The 22,121-nt window shown below is 39.8% G+C and overlaps 1 protein-coding gene across 28 annotated transcripts in view; it reads left to right on the top strand.

The window, feature by feature from the left end:
- Nucleotides 1-22,121, top strand: part of Pum1 (pumilio RNA binding family member 1) — a 128,522-nt gene that overhangs the window by 60,950 nt on the left and 45,451 nt on the right. For 13 of the 28 annotated variants that reach the window (XM_050151037.1, XM_050151075.1, XM_050151111.1 and 10 more), the window contains 4 exons: nucleotides 6,164-6,272; nucleotides 7,141-7,319; nucleotides 16,332-16,498; nucleotides 18,495-18,765. The exons of 4 other annotated variants lie outside the window; for them this stretch is intronic. In XM_050151037.1, coding sequence (XP_050006994.1) covers nucleotides 6,164-6,272; nucleotides 7,141-7,319; nucleotides 16,332-16,498; nucleotides 18,495-18,765 — 726 coding nt within the window. Of the gene's footprint in view, nucleotides 1-5,262; nucleotides 5,397-6,163; nucleotides 6,273-7,140; nucleotides 7,320-16,331; nucleotides 16,499-18,494; nucleotides 18,766-22,121 lie in introns of those variants that run through there. 11 more of the 28 variants (XM_050151121.1, XM_050151190.1, XM_050151182.1 and 8 more) reach the window with 5 other exon arrangements.

The raw sequence follows: 22,121 nt of genomic DNA, 5'->3' as shown, positions 1-22,121 counted from the left end.
AGCAGTTTACACTTTAGAGCATAGGGTAGGGTAGCAGAAGGAATGCTCACTTGCTGTTAAAGACCTCAGAGAACATCATGGATACTTCCTTAGGCAGACATTAATATCGATGTGGTCATACGTGCTAGTCCTCGGTAATAGCTTCCTTAGGTCTGCAGAACTGTAGGGTTTGGTTGGTTAGTGATTTTTACTACAGTGGCCTAGGTAGCACTGTGCTTGTTTTATCTGCTGGCTAACTAAGTATGTTGGGCAGCTTTAGATCGGGAAATCGGTTTTCTTTTTTTCCTCCTTCCCTCTCCTGTTTTTTTTTTTTTTTTTTTTTAGACAGTGTTTGCCTGTGTAGTCCCACAGATCTGTGTAGTCACAGAGATCACACCTTACTTCTGCCTCCTGAAGACTAGGATTAAAGGTGTGCACTCACATCTGGGCTGGGTTAGGGAACTCTTACTCCTCTGGATTAGGAGTAGTTCTTCATTGTGAGCTGTATTGCATTATTTCATTTGATGTTCAGGACACTGTAAGGTGTAATAAGGAGGCAGATAATTTCGTGTGGAATTCAGAGAATTCCTGTAAGTTATCATGAACACTTTAGAGTTTTCATATGCTAAAGGATCCTTAATAAGAGATATAAGATGACCATGAGGCTTTTGGTTTTATATGTTTGTTTTGGGTTTTCTTTCCTTTTCTTTCTTTTTTTTTTTTTAAAGATTTTATTTACTTATTATGTATACAGTTTTCTACCTGCATGTATGCCTGCAGACCAGAAGAGAGCACTACATCTCATTACAGATGGTTGTGAGCCACCATGTGGTTGCTGGGAATTGAACTCAGGACCTCTGGAAGAGCAGCCAATGCTCTTAACCACTGAGCCATCTCTCCAGCCTTGTTTTGGTTTTGAGACAAGGTATTTGTCATCTTAGACTTGGCTTGGAACTTACTATGTAGAACAGGCTTGCAGTGAATTTGTGATATATTTCCTGCCTCTGCTTCTGATTGCTGAGATTATAGGCATGTGTAACCAACCATACTCCAGTGGTATAACTTTATTTTCTTTTTCAGTTAGACTTAAAAGCAAGAACGGTATTCTTAGGCAAAATGTCAGTTTTCTGGTGCCTATCTAATTGCTTGTAAACCAGTACTTCTCTCCTGCTTTCTCGAAGCCTCACAAAGTGTTCACTGGTCTAAATATTTCCTATGAATCCGTGGTTCAGAAGATAAAGTGGCATACTTTTTCCTTCTATCCAATTAGGAATTCCATTTGATGAGACATTATAGGGAAAGAGAACATCTATTCTAAAGCTGAGGATGGCAACATGACACCCCCCCCCACACACATGTGTAGGTTGTGTGTGTGTGTGTGTGTTTTCTGAGGCAGGGTTTCTCTGTGTAGTGCTGGCTGTCCTGGAACCCTCTCTGTAGATCAGGCTGGCCTCAAACATACGGAGATTCACCTGTCTTTGCTTCTTGAGTTCTGGGATTAAAGGCATGCGCCATTACCCACCCGCCCAGCTGGTTTGTAGATTTTTTTAGTAGGCCTTTATTGCTCATTCAGAGGAATTGGATTATTGCATAGACTCCACTCTAACCAGAACCACAGGAGACCAATGTGTAAAAACCTAATTGCAGTTTATTAATTTCTGAGGAGAAATTGTAGTTTTCAGTGGACAGGATCACTGTGGTTGGTGATCACTGTGCTTGACTCATGAAATTAGTTTTAAGAAGCTGCTTGCTGTTAGCATTGGAGTCAGAGAAGTTGTTGCACTCACGGTTGCAGGTTCACTGTACTCAAGCTGACTTTCTTAGATGTGGACTTGGGTATCATCTGCTCTTTTCAATGTGCCAACTGCGTAATGGTCTGACAGCATCTGTCTCTTTAGCTTTTGTTGGACCAATTCCTACTTCCCATCACCTTCTTTTAGAATTATCTGGTTTTGCTGGGTGGTGTTGTTGCATGCTTTCAATCTCAGCACTTGAAGCAGAGGCAGGCAGATCACTGTGATCTAAGGCCAGCCTGGTCTACAGAGAAAGTTCTTGGACAGCCAGGGCTACATGTCTCAAAACTAAAAAGAAAAGAAAGAAAGGAAGAAGAAACAAAGATTGTCAGATCTTAACCTTTTATAGCTTAGTTTTCACTTAAAGTGAATTTTGTAAAGCTGTACTGTGATTTATTGATTTTATATATATATATGCTGTAGTCTCTGGGCCAGGAAGCTGAAGCAGGATTGCTTAGAGCTGGAAATCTACTTGGATTACTTACAGAGTTCCAAGCCTAGGCTTACCTGCTCCACAAAAGAAAATGTCTGCTGGCTAGGAATGTCGCTCATCATCAGAGTACACTGAGTGTTTTAACTTTGTGTAGATTGTCAGTAATTCTTCCCCCACCCCAAATCCCGCAAATAAGTTAATGCTGGTTGCATTTAAATTGGTAGTGTTTGAAATTAACTCTAGCTGATGTGATAGTTTGGCAACTTAAACTTATTTTTGGCAGTGAGTTGATTTGTGGGGAGGCTGTAGCTTATGTGGTGGATAGAATTACCTCCAGAGGTGTGATTGCTGAATTTAAGTGGCTCTTGGATCTTGATTTTTACATTAAAGTTGTTACCTAGCTCTGTTTTACCATCAGCATTGAAGTTGAGTACTTTCATTATTGACTTTGAATAAAAAGTTGAAAATGTTGCCACTGCTTGTCAGTTAGCAAGCATAACTTTAAAAGCTACTTATTTCCAGTGTGAAAGGTTATAAAACAGGAGAAGAGAGCATGAAATGGACAGAGCTAATTAATCACTTTTTTTCTAAATCAAAAACTAGTGTACTTTCAGTACTGGGATTTAGCTGTTAGAAAAGGGATGAGAAACATTTCTTTTTTCCTTTTTCTCCTTTTTGTTTCTTGGTTCTTTTTCAGACAGGTTTCTCTTGTGTAGCCCTGGCTGTCCTGGAACTAAATCTGCCTCAAGTGCTGGAGTCCTGGGATTAAAAGCATGTGCCAGCACTGCTAGGCAAGAAGTCTTACTTAAAAACAAACTCAATTGTTTGAAGTACATACTTTTGCGTAGTCATGATTGATTAGTTCCTCCACTGTGTAACAAATCCCAGACCATTGTTTAAACCTCATGACTTATAAGGTCTCTTATAAGTAGCAGGCACAATGCCTACCAGGTCTGAATTTTTGCTCAGCTTTATGAGAGAAGAATCTTCCAAATTCATGTGGTCAGTATCAGGATCTTGGTCTTCATGGACTCTTAGAATCAGGCCTTCAGTTTCTAGTGAACTGTTGTGTTGGGTAGAGATCTCTTGGTTCCTTGGCAAAGTGAGCCACTCTCTGGTGTGGTTCACAGCGTAACAGCTGTCTAAAAGCTGAGCAATGGTGGTGGTAGTAGAAGGAAATAGAAGCAGTGCAGGGCACTATAACTTCTGTGACCTCACAGCATCCCATTATAGGTCCTGTTTACAGTACAATGGGACTAGGTCATTTGGAGTCATCTCTTCTGCTTACCACAATTGAGTACAGACAGTAGGTTTTATAGTAAATGCTAGGTTCTGTGTAGAACTTAAGAGATTTTAAAGGGCTTAACTAAGCTTCCTTTTAACTTGCCCAGATTCCCTTGGTTCAGGGATGTTTGAGCACCGATTCAACTCACCCTTTCTACTTTGCCTGGCCTCTATCAGCATGCTACACTCTGTCTGCCCCCCTCTTCTTTCTCTTTATCTCTTGGGAACTTGCCCAAATAGTACCTACTGTTCTCACTGATACTAGCTAGCTGATCTTCACCTCACTAATGTATATAGAGCTCTAGTACTGTGGGGGCTACCTCTAATGTTTGTTTTCTACTTTTAGTAGTAGGAGAATTGGTTGACTCAGTGAGCTAGGAACACTCTTTGATTTCATTCCATTGTACCTTGTTGCTTGCATCTGCTACTAATAGGAAGTAGACTCTCTACTTACTATTTTTTCATATTTGTTTCATTGTTGATTTATTTATTGTTCATATGTGTATATTTGTGAATTTATGTGTGCCATAGTTCATGTTGGGGAGGACAACATATGGAATTGCTTCTCTTGTAACATATGTGGGTTCCAGGGATTGAACTCAAGTCCTCAGGTTTGAGGCAAGCATCTTTACCCTCTGAGCCATTTCACCAGCCCTAAAAATATCGCTTTCCATATGTACTTGCTGCTTTGCATGTTGTGACAGCCTAACAGATAATAGTAAACAACATTTGAATCTCACAAATAACCTTTGACACCTTGAGCTCAAAGATCGCTGCTTTTAGTTACCAACTGATAAATCATAGCAAGATTGTTTATTTGTTAAGCCTGGTACTTGTCAAGGCTATTCTTGAGTTTATATAGAGGATTAAGATTGGAAAAAATGGCAGCATAGGACTAGTTTCAGTCACTTTTGCTTTTTCCACCATTTCACGGAGCATAAAATTAATCAACATAGATGTGACTGCTTGTGCTTCTTTTATTATACAAAGAAGAGTGGTAAATTGGGACTCCTGTTTGGTCTCACTCTCTTCAAACTAAGAATGAGAATTTTTGTCAGACTTGAAGGTGGTAGAAGGCATGCAGCTAGTGAGTAAGGAAGTTTTATAGGCTCTTTGGAGAGGTCATTTGCAAGGTGAGAAGGAGAAATAGAATGTGAAAGCAGGAATTCTTTTAAGTTGTTCCTTGTATAGTTAATAATTTTCACTAACTCTTCTGGAATTTGACCATGATTTTGCTTATGTCTGATGCCACTGAATATGTTTCCCAAGAACTGTTTGGTACTTGCCGATGATGTTTCTGATTGGCATAGCCTCTGAAAAACAGGTTTGGCCTCAGAAAAAAAGAGGAGGAAGGAGGCCGAGGGCAGTTTAATAGTAGTTCCCAGGGCATATTTACCTATTTAGTCCAGCACTTCCGGTTCCTGCTTAGCTTCGCCTGGACGCCTGTTTCTCCCTCTTCTTTTCCCTCTTTCTCTCAAAACCAGCGCTTTTTTTGGTGTCCAAAAAGCACCAATGAAGGATTGATTGATGCTTGTAATTTAACTTTCCATCTTTGAGGCTGCTTAGCATTTGTACAAGTAAACGCCAGGCCAGAAGTCTTTTTTGCTAGGTTCTTTCCATTTGTAAAAGGTTGCAAACTGCTTGAGTTCATGTAGTAACCTATGCCTGTGGAATAGTTAGAAACTTTTTGAGGGTGGGTTAACATTGTGCTGAGAAAGCAGCAGTGAGGCTGGAAAGCTGGGGTTTATTTTTGTGGACAGCTTTGTTTTCTTCATTATGCTCAGGTGTTGCTAATAAGTTGGAAAGTTCAACATGTCCAGGAGGAGAGCAGAACTCTTGGGCTTTCTGGTGCTTTATTTCTGAAAGTCAGCATTCCATTTCTGACCTTGCATAAGTCAGCTCTTCAGGTATGCCCTTTTGTGCTCAGAAATAGTGTTACATGTTATCTCAAACTTCTTGTTATCCTGTCTGAGGAATAGCAGTTGAAAAGAAAACATAATTAGAGGAAGTAAAAATTTATTAAGTTAAAGACCAAGAATGATGGCAGTCTTAAGGACTTTTCCTTTGTAACTGAGACCCCTGTTTCTTTGATTGAAATCGCTTTAATGGCACTATCAAGTATTAAACCTAACAGGTTAAGAAATTTGATTTCCCTTCTGGAAGTAGATGAATGACTTTTTTTCTCTTTCTAAAGTCTTAGAACAGGTAGGTGTGGTAGGGAAGTGTTGGTTATTGGACGTTATAGCTTGCATTCTGTACTTCAGGTTCATAGCTGGGTTCATGTTCTTGCTTAAGTAACTTTGTGTGGTCAGGCAGTGCATGTGCAGACGGTATGCTAACAGTCGTAGGCACATTCCTTTGTAGTTAGAGTTGTCTTAGCAAGCAGTTAGCTAACAGGGCGATGTTTCTACCCTTACCTCCTCCTCAGAAATCTTCACATAGACTAAGTGAATGATTCTAGGTAATTATGATGGATGTCCCGTTGCTTTAGGTCTTTCTGTATCTTTTAGTAAATAAGAACAGTGCTCTGATCACAGCTGTGTAGCCAAAACCCTCGATTGAGCCCTTCAGGGCCCATGAGCATCTTCAGAACCCTTGTCTAAAGAAAGTGTTGACTGCTGTACTTTCATTCTTTATGAATTCTTTAAAAGCATCTATTATTTTTAATTTGCAGCAGCTCTTGCCAGGTAAAAAGTTTTGGGAAACAGATGAATCCAGCAAAGATGGACCAAAAGGAATATTCCTGGGTGATCAATGGCGAGACAGTGCCTGGGGAACATCAGGTAATCTAGCTCTAGCGTCTCTACTGTGATTTATGCCTGTCTTAGAGCTCCCTTCCTCAGCACTTGGCAAGTCATGAATTTCACATCAGTGGCAAAAGCACTCCAAGCAAATGTCCTGTCCAGTAGTAGCTTAGATATTGTAATATATTAAAAATAATTAATGCAAAATCAAATCTTCAATATTTTCTGAAGTTCTAGTCACAGAAGAATGTACTCATTTGAAATGACTGTAAATTTAGCTCTGAGTTTTCACTTTGTGCTACTGTCAGCTTGCCTGGAATTGGAAAATCCAAGCCTGTGCTTTGAATTTCATGATTCTTTTACCCCTTGATGTTCTGTGCCATATATGGAATAGTAATCTTTAAATGTGCGTGGGGCCAAATGAAATCACCAGGCACAGACATTCTTGTGATAGACTTCCCCTGAAGAGGGCTGGGGAGAGTTACTAGAGGCAAAAAAAGCAGCAGTAGATAGAAACCATAGCTTCCAGAGAAGAGAAGATAGAAAACCTAACACTGGACAAGCTGTGTTCAGGACAGTGCAAAATGGAGTTCTCAGAAAGAGTTGTTGTTGCCAGTAAGCAACATTAAAGAAATTCTGCAACTCTAAAGAGGTGAACATTGGCTTATCAACCTAGCTATGTGAACTGCTGTCCTCCTTTGCTTTCCTAGATAGAGGAGGAGTGTGTTCTGTGTCCTTAGCTTATGTAGAATATCAGTGCTTATTGAAAGACCCAAGAGGAAAGCTTGGCCCAGCTGACTCTAGTGGGTCTCCTGATTCCCAGACATTGCTTTATTCCTGAGACATCACTCATAATTTGTTTGGTCTTCTGGCTGCACTGTGTCATACTTGTGTATCTTTTTTGTAGATCATTCAGTTTCCCAGCCAATCATGGTGCAGAGAAGACCTGGTCAGAGTTTCCATGTGAACAGTGAGGTCAATTCTGTACTGTCCCCACGATCGGAGAGTGGGGGACTAGGCGTTAGCATGGTGGAGTATGTGTTGAGCTCATCCCCGGGCGATTCCTGTCTAAGAAAAGGAGGATTTGTAAGTTGGCTTGAGGAACTTGTTCCTATCTCTTTCTTCCCCTTCCCTCAAAGCAAAATGTGCCTTTTGAGTTTCCTAGGTACTCACAGCATTCATTACAGGGTGTTAACACTTCCATTGTAGCACAGAGCTCAGCAAGCATTAGCAGGAGAGGTAAACTACATTTCAAAGATGGGGCACATCCTTAGGTGAGATAAGAGCTAAAATCAAAGTCTCAGTTACTTGATCTATGAGAAAACACTCTTCATTTCAACCAAAAGCAACTTCTTTACAAAGGAAGCAGAAGTTGGGTGTCAGTAGAAGGGAGGCACTTGTCTGAGAGAGGAATGATTGGCCACCAACCAAGAACCTTAAAAAGCATTCTTGTTTTGCAGGCTAGATTTTAATTTTATGGTGGTCTTTATTAAGCAGCTTTTTGCCTATTCTGATGAGGGGCGTTTGAAGTTTCTTTTTTTTCTTTTTCTTTTTTTTTTTAAATTCATTGCCACTAGCCTCACTTATGCTGGCCAAATAGTAGCTATAGCAGCCTTTGCTTCCTGCCACTTCTTATTAAAGCATTCTTTCTGAAGCTCTGTGATTGCTTTCTCAAAGCATACTATATATATCAGCTCTATAGATTGAAGAATCTTAAGAAATAATCTACTTGAGTTTTACTCATTTTGTATTCTCTGACTGATGTTATATGTAGCTGTTAAGAAGACCAGTAGGGACTCTGGCATCTGCCTGTCTTCTTTACACCCTAACTTGCTTGGTTTTGTTCCTTTTCAGTCCTTTTCTTGGAAAGTTTTTATGGCCTAATACTACCTGGTGACAAATGTTTGAAATACCTTTCCCTCCATATTATCATAATTTTGGTTTTATCCATACGTGTATTTCTTTATATGTTGCATTTGTTACCTAGACTCCTTTTCTGTGCTGGTCCCTCTGTTGCTTAAAACTCTAGAATAGCAGTAGTTGGTGTTTGGTGTTTAGTAGCTTGCTCTGTATGTCAGGTACATTCTTGAGTACTAGGCTTTTCAAAGCTGACCCAAATGTTTCTGGATCTTTTGACTTTGTCCAGACACAGTGACTTATAAATCAGATAGGAAACAGCTTCTGTGTTCCTTCTCAAGGAGCTCCTTGGGGGAGAATAGATCTACACTTTGGATATGAGGAATGGGATCAAGCCGAATGCTCATTTTCCTATCTTCTCAAGAGAAGACTGGAACTCTGTTTTCACTAATACTCACCTCAGTTTCTTCATTCCTTATCCTCTTAAGATTTCTTTGAGAAAGTGCTGCCTTCTAAACACTGCCTGCTGCTTTGAGTTACTTGCAGGAGAGAAATGAGAGCCTTGATAACAATGGCTGTGAATTCTCTGACCAGTTTCTGGTTTGTGAACATTAGCCACAGGCACACACCCAGATTCTGTGAACTTTGTAAGAGGGAGAAAAATCACTTGAATTGAAACGTAGATAAAACAGCGGAATGAAATTATTACTAGTGGAATCATTTTAAAGACAGTTTTATGATAAAACCCCACCTTTGGGTTGTAAAGTAGGGTTCCATTTTTAGTTGTTTTGGGAAATTGGTCATTTTTATCTCTGGGGTAGTATTGTGGTTAGATGAAATTAGGCCTCAGGCCAGATGATATGATGACTATCCCACCTCCAGTTGAAAACAGTAGTCCCCAGGAGACAGCACTCTTGGCAGTTAGATAATTTCCTAAGCTTCTGAGATGCACACCCAAGATAATAATAACGAAAATTTGTGTTCTCCTCTCTTAGGAGGACGGCTGTGGGGATAAAACCCTATCTAACACTTTGATTTCTATGCCATCTGTAGATTGATAGAAGACTGGTAGATATCAAGCCATGGTGTTGGCAGGTGCCATATTCAGGCATGTTGACCAGAGAACGACTGGTCAGCATTGGAGTTGTATTCTGCTGTTTTTTTAAGATTTATTTATTCACTATGTGTACAGTGATTCTGTCTGCATGTATGCCTGCAGGCCAGAAGAGGGCACCAGATCTTGCTACAGATGGTTGTGAGCCACCATGTGGTTGCTGGGAATTGAACTCAGAACCTCTGGAACAGCAGCAGGCTGTGCTTTTAACCTCTGAGCCATCTCTCCACCTCCTCTGCTGGTGTTTTTTATGACCTATGTTTATTCCTTTGTTGGTTAGGATGACACCTAGAGAAAACTGTACTCATGGGAAACCTGAATCACTCTCTAGTTCTCATGATATGGATACAACATCTTTCTTAAAAACAAAAGTACTTCAGTATTAAGTTTGGAGAGCAAGTAGTTTTCCAATTTCATGAGATTTCCTCATCACAGCTTGAATAAAAGGATTTAGCTCTTTGTCTTCCTTCCTTGTGCTTCCTTGAGTTGATTTTGGTGCTGTAAATATTCTCAACTTAATAGTTTTTGTTTCTGAGATAAGGAACACTTTTAGGAGGTGGGGCATGGTGGTGTACACTAGAGAGAAGCCAAATCCTGTGAGTTTGAGGCCAGCCTGGTCTACATAGTGAGTGCCAGGCCAGCCAAGGCTACATAGAACCTGCTACAAACTACCTAACTTATTTTGAGGTTCAACAGGAGACTCTGACAGCTGCACTGTTCTCACGCTTACTGTGAATGCTAGCTAGCCTGCTGCATGTGTATCCCCCACCTTTTACGGTGGTAGATTTTGGAATGGGAAAAACTTGAATTCCTGAGTCAAGTCTTTTTTTTTTCCCCTTTTAGCTTTTATTTCATTTGTTCCTGGAATACGATATTTCACAAGTAGTTATAAAACCATAGGAAATTTGAAATTCTATGGGTGATATTGCTTATCTAAGGACTCTGTTGGTCTTCTGATTTTCTTCAAATAGGTTGAACATGATTGCTACCTTGTTTATCCACTGCAAACATTGGATTAGTGACAACTGGTCTAACTTGGGGAGATGTTGGAAGCTCTCCCCATTTGTGTCAAGCTCCTGCTTTCTGACCTGGAGAATGCATACTTCTAGCTGTCATCTGGGCCACAACAATTTGGCTTGGGAGGCTAGTATATTATAATTGATTTTTGTAAAACTTTGGGTATTGTATTACATATAAAAGTCAGAGTTTGAGTCTCAGTTGAATTCTTCATCTGTATAACAGGGATAATTAGCATTCAAGGAAGTCTCATAATATGTAACAAAGTATATTGATACTCATAGTTAGTGTGCATCGATATTACTAGCATCACTCTGGGGCTTAGGATTGCTAGACCCTACCCTAGGCTTCCTGAACTGAAAGCCACATGCCATTTTGGGGACAATGTGTTATTATGTAACCCAGGCTGGCCTCAAACTCATAGTCTTCCTGCCTCCGTATCCTGAGTGGCAGGCTTGCAGAATGTGCCACCATACCTTAATTTTCAATAAGATAAGCCCCATCCCAACCCCCACCCCTGTGATTGACATGTGTACTAAAGCTGAGACACTATTAGAATCTCCTTGGAAGATTATGTTATAGGATAGAATGCCTTTAGATTCTGGCTAGTTCTGCAATCGAAACCACATGCTGTATTCTGCAATGTCAAACTTAAAAAGCAAACAAAACCAAACTGCTTTTGAGGGTTTTCTAATAAAATCAAACATCATTTTTTTTGCCTGAAAGTTTTCTTTTCTTTTTTTTTTTTTTTTTCTCTTGGATATCATAGCAGATGCCTATTTGTCTTAACTTTCTGCACACCAGGAATTGGGTGATCAGGACCATGGTGCCTGTGTAGGCCATGCACTTTTTTCAGCTTTTGTTCCTTCTGAAATCAGTGCATATTTCAAATGGGTCCATGTCAAACTTGAACCAATGTTGTGCTTCCCCCCCCCCTTTTTTTTTGTGGTATAGCACGATAGTATCTCAGAGTCCATGAAACATAGTGGCTGCATTTTTTCATACTAATTTTAGAAAAACAAATTGATTTTTTTTTGAAGAACTTTAATTGTAAGAATTGCCTTATTTAATACTTGGAACAACCCTTATGGTAGATTAATTTATAGATGAGGAAAATAAGACTCAGAAGCAAAGTTCTGGATTCAAGCTTTCATTTCTGTTTTGTCTGGCATGGCATTTATTCTATAGTGACTTTTGAGCTAGGTTCTCATTAAGTTGTTACAGAAAGGCTAGCAACTGCAAACTTTTACTTATTTTCTTGATACTGAAAGTCTATACCTATTAGAGAAATTAACTATTGTACTCTGAAAAAATTTGGGTTGGGGCTAGAGAGATGGCTCAGCAGTTGAGAGCAGTAGCTGCTCTTCAAGCTAGAGGACCCGGGTTCAATTCCCAGTACCTTCACGGCAGCTCACGGCTGTCTGTAACTCCAGTTCCAGGGGAATCTGACACCCTCACACAGATATACGTACAGGCAAAACCCAAACACTAGTGCATACTAAATAAATAATCAAAAAATGGGGGGCTGCATAAGATTTTGTTTAGTTAACATCATCTTGTTTGTAGGCAGAAAATACTGCTTCTTTGGTACCTATGGAGGAGAGCCTCTGATGTCACTAAATGGCCCTTCCACTATGAAGTGTTGTTACAAGAACCTGGTCGTCAGAGGATTTCTGGCTTTTAAGTTCCTTGGGAATAAGTGAGATGTTTAGAAGTATCTTCCTTTATCTTTGCCCGGAGAAGGCTAAGCTGGAGTGTGCAGGCCACCCATGTGCTTCATGTTTTTTTTTTTTTAAACCAATATCTGCTTGACTCCTGGTTCTTTGGTAGCTAGCAGTGGGTGATCTTCCATTACCGTGTTGCTCGCTCGGCTCTCTCTCCCCACTGTAGAGAATGTGATAGGGCCTCAATGCTTGTGCAGGCTACACCACTGGTGGTGGTTTTGAACGTTACTGTGAGGGTTTTCATCGCATTAAAGAAAGATCCCGGGATCCTTGCTTGTTTTGTCATTTATTTATGTGTTCTTTCAGGTCATAGGGTTTTTGTTTTTAGTATTGTTGTGTACTAAACAACATGACAACAAATCGAGGACACAAACCTTCCTTGTCTTTTTAATTTTTCTGTTTGATCTTAATTATGTTGTTTCTGAAGTGTTGGTACTTAAGAGAGCTTTTAGGGAAAAGTTTTCTTAAAAGTGCTATATGTGGAAGCATTTTTAGATGAAGTAAATCGGAATGTGTGTGTGTGGACCCCAGGTACCTATAAATTTTGAGATTATGATCATCAACCAGGACTAAAGAGCCACTTTCAAATGGCTGCTCTGGGAGAACCATATCAGTTATGTGCTTGTGTTTGATAGTATTATGTGCATCTATTCTGCTGTATTTTTGCATGTGTATAAAATAACATTCTTAAACTTCACACATGCAATACTTTTTTGCTGTTCATAACTATTTTTTAATATGTATGTATGTATACAATATTCTTTCTACGTGTATGCCTGCAGGCCAGAAGAGGGCACCAGACCTCATTACAGATGGTTGTGAGCCACCATGTGGTTGCTGGGAATTGAACTCAGGACCTTTGGAAGAGCAGGCAATGCTCTTAACCGCTGAGCCATCTCTCCAGCCCCCTGTTCATAACTATTTATTAAACAAGATTATCTCTGTTTTATAGATAAGAAAACTAAGACTCAGATATTAAATGACCAAAGTCCTATGTCCAGTAAATGTTGCAGATTGAACACAGAATAGTGCACCTGTGCCAGTATTTATCTGAAAGACCACATAACTGCAAACACCCCACCTTACATATTATTAAGAACTACAAAGATGCCCAAAATGGATACTTTATACTCTATTTTAATTTTCCCCCTAAATTTATTTTTATTTTATGCGTATGGGTTACCTACCTGCATGTTTATCTGTATAACATGTGCATGCAAATATCCCTGGAGGCCAGAAGAGGGTGTCGATCCCTAGGAACTGTTTTGACCTGCCATACAGCTGCTAGGGTTGAACCCTAGCCATCTTTCTAGCTCTACTTTTCTGTTAGGCTTTTCCTCCCTCCCTCCCTCCCTCCCTCCCTCCCTCCCTCCCTCCCTCCCTCCCNCCCTCCCCTCCCCTCCCCCTCCATTTCCTTTCACACACACATCATTCATTCATATATATATGATAGTGTCCAATAGTGAACAGGCTAGCCTACAACCTGTTTACGTTCATGGTAATCCTCCTGTTTTATCACCTGAGTGCTGGGATTACAAGTTTGACTTCCCTGCCCTGCTGGCCCCTCACTAAGAGACCTTTTTGTAATTATTTGAGACAGGGTCTTTTACTGTGGCCCTAGATAGCTGGTAACTTAATGCTTCTGCCTCTTACTTGCTAGGACTACAGAAAAAAAACATTTTTATGATCTGGAACCTAGTACTGTCTTTAGGTAGCAGCTTGTTTCTCACTATGATCTTGACATAAGGCAGATTTGATTGCCAGCTATTTTTGTTGTGTGTCAATGAACTTTTTATTTTTAAGTAAAGTGGATTTGCGCATATATATATTTTGGTTTATACACACACAAGTGCTGAAGTTTTAAACGTTCTCCACAATTTCTACAAATGGAGATTCACCATGAAAAATCAACATGTAGGAACATCTCTCAGATCCCTTACTGTCTGGTAGAAAGAGTTGCCAATGCTTTGCCAAAGATTTGATGTTTTAATAGAGGAAGAAAGCCAGACAGCAAATTGTAGGATGGATTTTTCAGGATTGGCGAAAACTAGTCCTCCTCGGGGAATATTTTGAAAATAGAACCCTTGACTATGAAATTAATAATGAAATTTTGTTATTGACTGTGTTTTCAGTATAGACCAGTGAGCAAATAGATTGAGCAGGTTTGCAGGAAGCCCTTGTGAAGGTCGCCAAAGAGTGAGAATGCTGAAAAGTGAGTTGCCCACTGAAGGTGCCTCTGCCCGTATCATGCTTGCTGTTTAGGACCTTCCTACCGCTCCCTTCTTCTAGTTCCTGTGCAGTTTTATGGACTTTTGAACTCCTTGGGAGATATTGGAACTAAACAATTTTTCTTGAGCCATAGATTTGATTTATAGGCTTCTTCATGTGATACTTACTGTCCATTGACAGTAATAGTTTCTTTTTGCCATTGCAACAATATTCTCACCAACTAGACTGGTTTAATGATGATAAAGAGAAGATGAACTTTCTTATTTTTGGCATTTTGGTTTCACAGGAGATTTTCATCCTCACCATTAGAACACTTCTGGGTCATTTATTGAGCTTCTGCTAGATAGTGTATTCATCTTTATAGCTGTAGCTACAAAAATGAAAATTTTACTTCCTTACTTTTCTTTGCATTGTGTAGGTTGGTGCTGATTCTGGTTATCATGCAAGCTCTGTTGGCCTTTAGAGCCTTGTCTTCCCATATCTGTGTTTGAAGTTTCCTTCAATTCTGTGTTGTAGAGGTGCAGTCTTCAAGGCACATGCCACTGTGGCTCTTGTGCTTCAGTGTCTGGATGCCACTAGAGGCTATGCTGTGTATACTGATCCTATGTACTCCTATCTTCATATTATCCACAAAGGCTTTCTTTTTGTGCGTGTATTTGAACTGAGAATGACTTTAGAAGGAAAATGAGATCTGAAATAGTATCCTACAGGTCTGAGACTGTCAGGCTCTTGCGTTGTAGTTGTGGCCAGGTGATTTCTAAACTCTTCAGAGAACTCCTGTAGTTTTCTCTGTGCAACTTGTCACTCTTTTCAGTCAGCTTGCTCATAGCTATCTGCTGCTCTGTGTTCTGCTGAGTTCCACTGAAGATAACCTGGTGATTGGATGCTTGCTGTACAAGTGTTTGCTTTTTGTCCACTGGGCTTGCTTTGTGCCAGGAACTTTAATTTGAGCCATGTGCACTTGTTTCCTCCATAAAGCAGGAGTCAGTGATGGGAATAGCAAGATTGCTTCTCTCATTTTATAAAAGCAATTTAATTAGTGCCCTGCAATGCCAGGGTCTGCAAAACTCTGTACTATGTCAAGTCCCGAGATAGTTGTTTTCCTTTTGGAAATCAAAACTTTTTTTTCTTCTATATCTAAGACTTATGCTGGATCCTATTAAGAAGATAAACATTTGCATTTCTTTAAAAGGAAGGACTTGAATGTATCTGGTTTCCAATCCATTGCAGTAGGTCCAGTGTTAGAAAGTGTGAAACATTTCAGAAGTAAATTCTGTTGTATAAAAGTCCTCAGTTATATCATTAAAACTAATTTTCACTTAAATATGTAGACAATGGAAGATTAATTTTAAGAGTATGCTTCCAAAAAGAAAGATTTAATTTATTTTGAAGTATCTTTAATAAAAAAAAAAGTCAATGTTGACTGGACTGGTACACACTTGTAATCTAAGCATTTTAGAAGGCTGAGGCAAGAGGGTTGCCAAAAATGCAGGCCAACCTGAGCTTTGTATGTAGTCTGTTCCAAGCTAGCAAGGGACAGCAAGAACCTGACTCAGAAATCAAACAGACAGAGACATAAACAAAACAAACAGGCAAATCAAACAAATACAATAATTTTAAGGATTTGGTACAACAGGGTGGAACTGGGGTGGTAGTGCAAGAGGCAAGGTATATATATATCAAGTAGAGATAAGTTGAGTTAGAATAATTTTGGCTCACATTGTTTCATGTTTAGAAATGAAGGAGGGGCTTATAGGATAGTGAGAATCATGTTTTTATTTTTTGTTTGTTTTTGTTTTTTTAAGCAGGCATAATTCTTTTCCTGTTGGAGTCATGCTAGACAGATTTGAGAGTAGAGAAGTTGAGAGTTCCACAGTTTTAATTGGGCTTTGACTAGAAGAGGGGATTGGGCAGAAGGGAAAGTCTATGGTATGATAAGATGTTCTCAGTTCTATAACATACCTGTCTGTGTGTCTTTCCCCCATTTGGCAAAACATTCTGCAGTGTTCTTGCCTCTGTGTTGTTTGTAAACTAGACTGTAATATTGAAAGTGGGTGCAGTCTTGTTTCAGTTAGCATTTAGTGTAGTCTGTGTGCACAGTGGGTGTCCACAATTAGCTGATGATGATTAGTGAAGCTGAAGCTATTTTTTAAACAGGGCCCAAGAGATGCAGACAGTGATGAAAACGACAAAGGTGAAAAGAAGAACAAGGGTACGTTTGATGGAGATAAGCTAGGAGATTTGAAGGAGGAGGGTGATGTGATGGACAAGACCAATGGTTTACCAGTGCAGAATGGGATTGATGCAGACGTCAAAGATTTTAGGTTTGTATATTTTACACTTCTGATTTTGAATTGTGGGCTGTGGGTTCTTTGCTTTTATTTTAGTCTCTTCCTTCCTGTTTCTTTAAAAAAAAATTGGATCTAGTATAGATGATGCCATAGAGCTGTAAACTAACTGGTAAGGTGGAATTTTCTAAGAGCTGACCATGTTTGATGCTTTGCCCAAATGATAGAATTTGTATTTGTATGGAGCTGGGTTCTCAGATTTATTCCACAGAGGAGATTTTAGTAAAATACTTTTGGTGTAGGTGTTTTGGGACTTCTCCCCCACCCCCAGTTTCTCCCATACCATTATACACTAGCGCCCCCTCTCACAATGGAAGGAGAAATAACTGAGAACTTGTGCGCCTTCTCCCATTTCATTTGCGTTTAGCAGCTCCATTCCTCGTAGGTAGGCCAGGCATCAGTTAATTCAGACTGAAGAAGTAGAAGTTGAGATGCAAAGGGTCTCACTATGTAACCCAGGCTGGCTTTGAACTTGCAATCCTCCTGCCTTGGCCTCTGAGTGCTGGGATTTCAAATGTATACTGCCACACCCAGAAATGGTTTGTTGCTAGTCATACTTTCCATGGAAAACTCGTGTGCCATCTCTGGTTATGCCTGAGTTGCAGATTTTTCCCCTGTAGCAGAACATACATAGTATTATACATTTGTCTTCCCCATTTGGCAGCCATTCTTGTTTATGTAGACAAGCTATTCGTTATGGTGTGTAATTTTAAAAAGTATAATTTTTTGGTTCAGTGATACATGTATAAATAATGTCAGTCTATAGGTAATGAGTGTTTATTTGAATACACATACAAACATGCGTTTCACATCCTCCAAATACCCACTAGTATAAAAAAGGTATTTGCATATTTTGCAGCAAAAGTATCAGTTGCTTAATAAGCCTAATTTTGTATTTATTGAGCATACATAGAATTAGAGTCTTTGAAATTTGAGGCAAATGGCAGTAAATGCTTGTCTGTGTTCTTGGGATGTGTTCAGATAGCCCCACCTCCTTGTAGCACAAGCACCCTAGAGCAATGCTTTGTGATATCTGGATGGGGCAGGAGGTGGTTGAAGTGGTGGTGTATGTGAAGGATCATGACAATACTTTTAACTTGTACCAGCTTTGTTCTTTTTTAGATATGAAGGATTGAATGTAGGCACAGGCTGCTCTCCTTTGCCTGTAATGGGTTTGAATGGTACAGTCATTTAACATAGGGTTGTGGTATATCTCAAGTCCCATTACAGTACTCACTTAAGCTTGTGGCCAAGTAATCACTACTGGTGCCTTCTTTGCTCTTTGCAGTGTCATGACATGGAGTATGCAACTAGCTTAAGTTTAGTATTGTCTTTGGAGTAGGAGCTTGTGGTCAGCAATGAAGCTTTATACAGTTTTGAACTGATGCTTCTTCCATTCCTTTGGCAGATGGGTGTAGTGTTTAACACTCATACTAAATAGTACATGAAAACCTTTTTATTAAAATCATTTTAAGAATTGGAATTTCCTCTGGGAATCAGCATTGGGTTTTTTGCTTTATTTGGAAACAAATTCTTGTGCATACTCCAGCATAACTTTGAAACTTGCACTGAATACTGGGTTCATAGGTATGTGCCACTTTGCCTGGCCTGGGAACTAACCTTTCCGGTTTGCTCTGTGTTTAAAAGGAGTGACTACTGCTGGAATGTGTTTATTTACCTCTGTGTTTGGGTAGGACATTTGTTTTCATGACTGCCATGGGAAGTATTGTTTTTAGCTTTCTCTGTTTCTTCAATTTAGATTCCATGGTAAAGGTATTGTCCATTAATAGCAGATGATACAGGTTCAAGAGGTGTCTAGGAGGGAAAGCAAACAATAGACTCATTCTAGAGGTGCCAACCCTGTAAGCCTTGTCAAATATTTTGTAGAACTAGCTTCGAAGAGTAAACTGGGGGTTGCTGTAGTCCTCCCCGATCAAAATAAGGTTTAATGCCCTTTACTTTCTCTGTTTAGCCGTACCCCTGGTAATTGCCAGAACTCAGCTAATGAAGTGGATCTTCTGGGTCCAAACCAGAATGGTTCTGAGGGCTTAGCCCAGCTGACCAGCACCAATGGTGCCAAGCCTGTGGAGGATTTCTCCAACATGGAGTCCCAGAGTGTCCCCTTGGACCCCATGGAACATGTGGGCATGGAGCCTCTGCAGTTTGATTATTCAGGCACGCAGGTACCTGTGGACTCAGCAGCCGCAACTGTGGGACTTTTTGACTACAATTCTCAACAACAGGTACAGTGTGTGTCTTTGTCACCCTTCTACTTTTCTCTCTAACCAGCACATTATGGGGGGTTGGATGGGCAAAGGTGTTATTTTAAAAATGCCACCAGCCATCTACTTTTTATCCCGCAAAGAAATAAGTTTACAAAGTTTACCTTTCTCCTCAGGAGCCTGGGTCTTAGGCTAACATTGCTGGGATGAGAGCATCTTGCTCTCTATATATTGTGCTTGGCTCTTGTCTCCCCACCCCTGGGGAATGGAAGAGCATCCTTTCAGATGCTAAGTCATACTTGAAGGATTAATGTTGTTGTATGCTGTTGATGGGTTGTTTTGTGTTTAAAAAAAAAAAAAGAAGAGAGGCTAAAGAGATGGCTCAATGGGCAGGAATGCTTGCTTTGAAAACAAGGTGACCCCCAAGTCCAAATCTCTAGCACTCCTGTAAAATGTGGACATAGCTGTGCATGCCTCTAACCCCTAGCATTAGAGGTCAGAGATTAACCAACCTGACAGTCTAGCAAAAACAGTAAGCTTCAGATTCAATGTGAGACCTTGTCTCAGAAAATAAGGTGGTTAAAAAAAAGGTGGATAGCAATGAAGGAAGACTTTTAGTGTCCTTCCCTAGTATATTATTCACATGTGCACAGAGGCACATGTTCCCATTTCTCAAGTGTGCATGCCCTCCCTCTTCCTCCTGGAAAAGGGAGATATATAAGAAGTGATCTCTCTTGTCCATTACCTCAGTATAATCAACCCATTATAGATATAGTCTTTAAATAGATACCTTTCAGAATATGATTAGTTGAGCATGTAAAATGCTCTGTAAGGTCTATAATTATTATTTGGTGCTGGTGTGTGTGTGTGTGTGTGTGTGTGTGTGTGTGTGTGTGTGTGTGTGTGTTGAGAGCCAGGAGTGTATGTCACCTGTGCATGCACCTGTAGAGGTCAGAGGATGATGCTGGATGCTTTTGTTTATTGCTCTTTGCCTAATTCCCTGAGATAGGGTCTCTCATTGAGTCTGAAACTTAGCGCTTTGCCCAGTAAAGCTCCAGTTATCTCATTCTACCCTCCACTCTTTAATGAGTCTCTACTCTCAGTGCCATAGTTACTATGCTAGCTGTGCCCATTGTTTTCCGCACATTCTTTGAATCCAAACTCACACTTGTACAGTAAGTGCTCTTACCCACTGAGCAATCTCCCTGACTTAACTCTCTTATGTTTGCAAGTTTCTAGAAAATTTGTGAGTTTATAGTTTTTTTTTAATGGCCTTGACTTTATCTTCTGGTCTTAGCCTCTTTTTTTTAAATTTTAACTTTTTGTTTTATGTTTTGTGATTATGCATGCCTGTGTATTATGTGGTGCAGTGCCCAAAAGAGGAAAGAAGAAACTGGAGTTACACATGTTTGTGGGTGCTGAAATTGAACCTGGATGGAATTATTGCTCTTATAACACCGATTCACCTCTTCAGTCCTTTGTCAGCCTCTTTGGTAGTACCGATCACAGGTGTGATGAGCCTCTATGTCCCCAAAACTATGCCAGCCTTTTCTGAAAGCATAGTAGGTAGGGAATCAGCTCCCAGTGGGACCAGGCAGCCTCACAATCCACAAACAGTTTTTACCTTTTCTGTTATTTCTTAGTTTTGGACTGGGATGCAGATACATATTTTAAGTGGGAGAGACTGCAATCTTTTTGTCGTTTTCAAATTCTTTATTGTCTTTGGAGATGAGTTGTGCTGTGCTGTGCCTGTACTTGCCGTCATTTAACTTAAACCAGATGAATTTTGGTTGGTAGATAAGGAGGAGTTTACCAAAAGAAATTCCTTTGATGTATGCTGTGAGTAGAAATGGTTGTTACGTGTTTGTTGCTTTTTCTGGTATTGGGGGTAGAGCCTGTGCTATACAGGTGAATAGGGCTGAGCTATACCCCAGTCCACATGAAATTTGTGAAATTTGAAAAAACCCTTTTTTCATAAAAGGAAAAATATAATTGGACATTGTTCTCTGTAGCTCCCAGTAACTATGTCCAGCTCCATAAAAAATTGTCTGTTCTTTCTCTCTTTTTTGGCCTTTATTGATTGGCTCAATGTTTTCATTTTCTGTTTTAATTGAACCCCCTTTTTATGTAAGAAGAGTTTGTCTCAAGTGTTTTGCTGACATAAATTTGTTTCTTTCACTTAATTGTTTTTTATTTCATACATAGTCAAGGAATTATTGTCTTTTGGTTTAATAGTCTATCGTTTCATTTTATCAGGAGTTTGGGGACTAAGTATAAGGATTTAAACACAAATACATACTTTTATATGTATCAGAGATAACAGTCGTGTAGATGTAGTGGCTTTTCCACTGGCTAATTTAAACAGATTTGCACTTTGGAACCTGTTAAGGCTATTCATGAATATCTTAGTTTTTGCAGCGAAAGGGTATTGCTATGTACACAGAAGTGATGTGGACCTTATTGTTTTATTCCTTGTCTTAGTGTTATTATTGCTATGATCAAACACTGTGATCAAAAGCAAGTGGGATAGGAAAATGCAGTCTGTCATTGAAGAAAGCTAGGGTAGGAATTTGAAGTCAGGAGCTGATGCAGAGACTATAGAGGGGTGTTGCTTGCTTGCTTGCTCCTTATAGAACTTTCCTATAGAACCCAGGACCACCAGGCCAGGGATGGCCCTACCCACAAATGGACTCTACCACGTCAATCACTAATAAATAAAATGCTTTACTGCCTGATCTCATGGGAACATCTTCTCAATTGAGATTTTCTGCCCTCAGATGACCATAGCTTGTTTCAAAGTTGACTAAAACGAGCCTGCTCATACCATTTAGCCAATTACTACTTCTTCCCCATTCATGCCCATGAGACGCTCAACTCCTGAGCTGTATTGCCAAACTCAAATTAACTGTTTTTGTTTTGGTTTGTTTGTTTTTTAAAGTAGATTGTTTTTAAGAACTTTTGCCCTGGATACCCACATAACATCTGGTAGTCATTATTCTAAGATTTCCAAGCTCTTTCCAACCTCAGAGAAGCCAGAATTTTTAAGGCAATTGGTAGGTGTTACCTTCCTCATCACTCTAACCTTATATATTTTTGCATTTTATACTTTTCTGCTACTGTGGTAAAACACCATGACAAAGACAGTTGAGAAGAATGGGGGTATCTGAGCTCCAGGTTTTTGAGGGATGAGAGTCTGTCATTGCAAAGAGACGTGACAGCAAGTAGCAGGCATGCTGCAGGAAGCTGAGGGCTCACATCGTTTACTATAAACGCAAAAGAGAATGAACCAGAAGCGGCCTGGGTTTCTAAACTTTAAAAACTCACCCCTTAATGATGTATTTCCTCCACTAAATTTGAGTTCCCAAACTGCACCATCA

Source organism: Alexandromys fortis, unplaced genomic scaffold, assembly GCF_014885135.2.
Source record: "Alexandromys fortis isolate MF-2015 unplaced genomic scaffold, M_Fortis_MF-2015_v1.1 scaffold_26, whole genome shotgun sequence".
NCBI classification, from domain to species: Eukaryota; Metazoa; Chordata; class Mammalia; order Rodentia; family Cricetidae; genus Alexandromys; species Alexandromys fortis.
The sequence above is the reverse complement of the archived record's forward strand: the minus strand, read 5'-3'. Positions and strand labels throughout refer to the sequence as shown.